The sequence below is a fragment of the Monoraphidium neglectum genome (genome assembly GCF_000611645.1).
Source record: "Monoraphidium neglectum strain SAG 48.87 unplaced genomic scaffold scaffold02179, whole genome shotgun sequence".
Classification (NCBI taxonomy): Eukaryota; Viridiplantae; Chlorophyta; class Chlorophyceae; order Sphaeropleales; family Selenastraceae; genus Monoraphidium; species Monoraphidium neglectum.
Window position 1 is genome coordinate 1 of NW_014011449.1, and position 3,459 is coordinate 3,459.

At 64.5% G+C, this 3,459-nt stretch overlaps 1 protein-coding gene across 1 annotated transcript; it reads left to right on the forward strand.

The window, feature by feature from the left end:
* Positions 1-101: 101 nt before the first annotated feature.
* Positions 102-808, forward strand: MNEG_10101 (Snf1-like ser/thr protein kinase; the record flags this gene model as incomplete). Its single annotated transcript, XM_014041425.1, has 2 exons — positions 102-236; positions 644-808. The coding sequence occupies 2 exons, from the start codon at positions 102-104 to the stop codon at positions 806-808; spliced, it is 300 nt and encodes a 99-aa protein (XP_013896879.1).
* Positions 809-3,459: the final 2,651 nt, after the last annotated feature.

Consider the following 3,459-nt stretch of genomic DNA (forward strand, 5'->3'; position numbering starts at 1 on the left):
CCCCCGTACCCCTCACCGCCGGCGCACCGCGCAGGCTGGTGGGGCGCTACCCGTTCCAGAGCCCGGCGGACGACCACGCCCTGGCGCAGGGTGTGGTGAACATGCTGCGCAAGATGAAGGCGCGGGAGTACGCGCTGCCAGAGAGCCTGGGCCTCAGCGCGCCCTGCGTCAGCCTGCTGCGGCGGCTGCTGGAGCCGGATGAGAACGCGCGCATTGTGATGGAGGAGATCATGCAGGTGTGTGCTTGTGGGGGTGGAGGCAGGGGGTTGGGCAGGCAGATGCTGGTAAACGTGTGAGCAGCAGTGCCCGAGCAGGTCCTTGTGTTTTCATGGGAGAGTGTGTGTGTGTGTGTGTGTGTTTGTGTGTGGGGGGGAGGGGGGGCAAGAGGGGCTGGCAGGAGATTGTGGTCGACAATGCGTTGGGCAGTTTCAGGCGGGCAGCAGCGGACATAAATTGGGGGCTGCAGTGAGGGGACAGTTGGTGGACACGAGCAGGAGTAACTCCATAGCAGCTGGCAAAGGCAGGGGGTGGGGAGGACGGACCAACCCTTTCGGCGCCGCTCGACAGCTCGCTCGCGCCTCGCCCTGAAGTCGCCCACTGTCGGCGACGCCCTTTCCCCTCTTCTTCCCATCTCCCCCCCCAGGACCCCTGGTTTCTGACGGACCTCCCGCCAGATGCCCTGCGAATGAACGACCGCTACCTCGCCTCGTCGCGGCCCTGCACCCAGACAGAGGCGCAGATCCGCGCGATTGTGCAGGCCGCCACCGCAGACCACGAGCCGCGCTGGGGGGACCAGCTCAACCAGTGAAGGGGACGGCTGCACCCGGGGCCGAGGGCAAGCAGTCCACTGGGAAGCAGCGGCGGGCCGTCCATGCCTGGGCGCAGCCCAATCGTGTGGCGCGACGCTGCATATGCCGAGCACCGCCGCTCTGCCTCTCCTGCCGTCACTCTTGACCTCTAAGGTTCACCTGCCCAGTGATCACACGCACACCTGCTGTCACACTTGCTAGCTCCGACACGCATCTAGCGTATGTGTGGTGGCGCTGGGCCCCCAGTCCTGCCGCCAGCTCTGACTGTGCGTGCGGGCTCACATGATTGTGCCCCAGCCAGGCTCTGTTTCTTGTCGCTGCTGTCCCTTGTACTGCCCATATCATCACGCCGACGACGGGGCCCCCTCCAGGATTGGCTGAATTTCAACAACCACCTGGCCCCGCTTTTTTGCACGGCAAGCAGGCCCTGCCGCCAGCGGGGATCAGACGCCCACGCCGCGCAGCCGGCTCGTTACTTGCTGGGCCCACCTGTCCCTTGCAGTGTGAACTCCCTCACTCTGTGGCCGCTTGGCACGCGGCATCAAGATTTATATAGAAGTCCAGTACTGCAGCTATTCTGGCTGTACCCTGCCTCTCTCCTATCCCGGGTTGTGCATTATGACCTCACGCTGCGGGCGCCAGGCCAGCGGGTAGCGCTGGCGCTGGTGCCTTAAGCTCTGCTGTTCATGCTGTGTCTCTTTTGCTTTTGTAAAGCTGTCGTTATCTCTTGCAAAAACCGTCCATGGGAGGGCGGGGTCGGCGCGACAGGAGGGCGCGAGCCGTCAGCGTTTGGCACCCTGAGTGCATGCATGGTGTGCAGCACTCTGAACAGCATTTCGCTCTTGATTGCAGGCGGCGGGTGAGGCCGGTGCCCGTGAAACCGCCGAAAGCTGTGGGGCCAGCCAGCTGCTGCGCCTGATCCCGGGTCCGCCCTGCATTTCCAAGCATCACCTCGCCCTCCCGCTGCACCTCAGGGTGCCTCAGCTTGAGCTGCAGCTGTGCGGCGTCAGCAGACATATTCAAGTGTATTACATATCAGGCGCGGCCGTCCAGGCCTAAGCCCAGCCCGCCCTGGTGCTCTTCCCCTCAACTCCCCAGCAGCGGCGCATTGCGGTGTGATGTAGCGGGATGGATTACGGTTGGCCCCAGGAGGAGGGCCCTTTGCAGTGTGCGCGCAGCCATTGCAAGCTGAGCCACCTCGCGCCAGCCCACCCAGCGATGGTCGCAGGGCTCTGCCCGGGCAGTGCCCGGGCAGCAGCTGGAGGTTCGTGCTGCGCCCGCCACGGCCCTGCCATGAGCGGCGTGGGCGGGCCACAGCCAGGGACAACACAGCCGCCTGGGCCCCCGTTAATGCTGCAGCGCCTGCCAGATGGCGCCGCTGCCGAATGATAAGGTGAGGCCCGTCAAGCCAGGTTTTGAAATTGGCTGAGTTGGACCAGGAGCATGCGCCCGTGGTGCCCCCGAATTGCTGGGTGTCATCACAGCAGATACTGTCAACGCAGAAGAGGGGGTGATAGCACCCCTTTAAATGGCTTCCAACGAGACTGAAACGTGGAGTAGTTTGGTTCAGGGCCGAATAAAATGAGGGACGGGGGAGTGGACGCCCACGCTGCGAGGCGCAGGCAGGTACCGTTGCATTGAACACAAATAAGGAACAGGAGTTGAGGATGGGGGGGTGCGAGGGGAAGGGCCATTGCTCTTGGGCGCAAAGGGCGGCGTGCGGGGGAAGCGCACGGCGCGCAGCACGCAGCAGACCGCGACACGTGCTTAACAAACTCGCAAGTTCTCTTTTTGGCAGTTGTTCGGAACGACGAAAAGCAGGGCGAATGCCAGCGCGCGAAGCATGCATCAGCGAGGAGGTGCGCCTCGCGGGCAGGTGCTAGGGCAATCCCATTTCTTTTCGGCGCGAGAGCACGCGCAGCCGCGCGCGGCCCCACACCCATGCAAGCCGTGTTCAGCAGGGGCCAGGGGCATGGAGCGCCGAGGGTGTGTGTGCGCCAGCAAATCCCACAGCCAACAGGGTAGCACCCCAACCCATCACTGGTATAACGGTGGAAGGGGGAGTGGAGTGATAGGGAGGGGGCCGGCAGTGAGAGCGCCTGCCCCTGGCCGCTCGCACGCATTGTGATATGTCGGGTGGCCATATGGGCCCGAGCGGGGGTGCCAACATGCGGACAGCTGCCGCTGAGAAAGGCCTGCCGCCCCTGAGAAAGGCCGGCCGTCGTGGGAATCAACCGGGGTGCCAGGCGCCGGGGCGCGGGCAAGACAAGGAGGTGGATGGTGCTGGACACTGACAGGGCGTGTGCATGGACGACAGAGTCGGCGCCATGGATGGGACCCGCCGCCCCAACTGGGGCAGGCATGCCCCAGCACAGCGACAACCATGCGGAGCGAGGAGGCGTGAAATGGGTGTGAAGTGCATACAGAGGCGGCGCTGTAAAAACGGCGGCGGGTGAGTGACTTTCACGGCATTCCCCCCGCATGGTCCAACCTGCCACCACGCTCGCAGCAGGCAGAGCCCCTACTGCAGTGGAGCACGGCAGCAGCAGCAGTGAAGAGCAGTGCACCACGGCTGCCTGGGCCAGGAAAAGCCGCAGTCGTGGCCAGGTTCAAGGGCCACTCCCAGCGCCCCACACCCCGCAACGCAGCA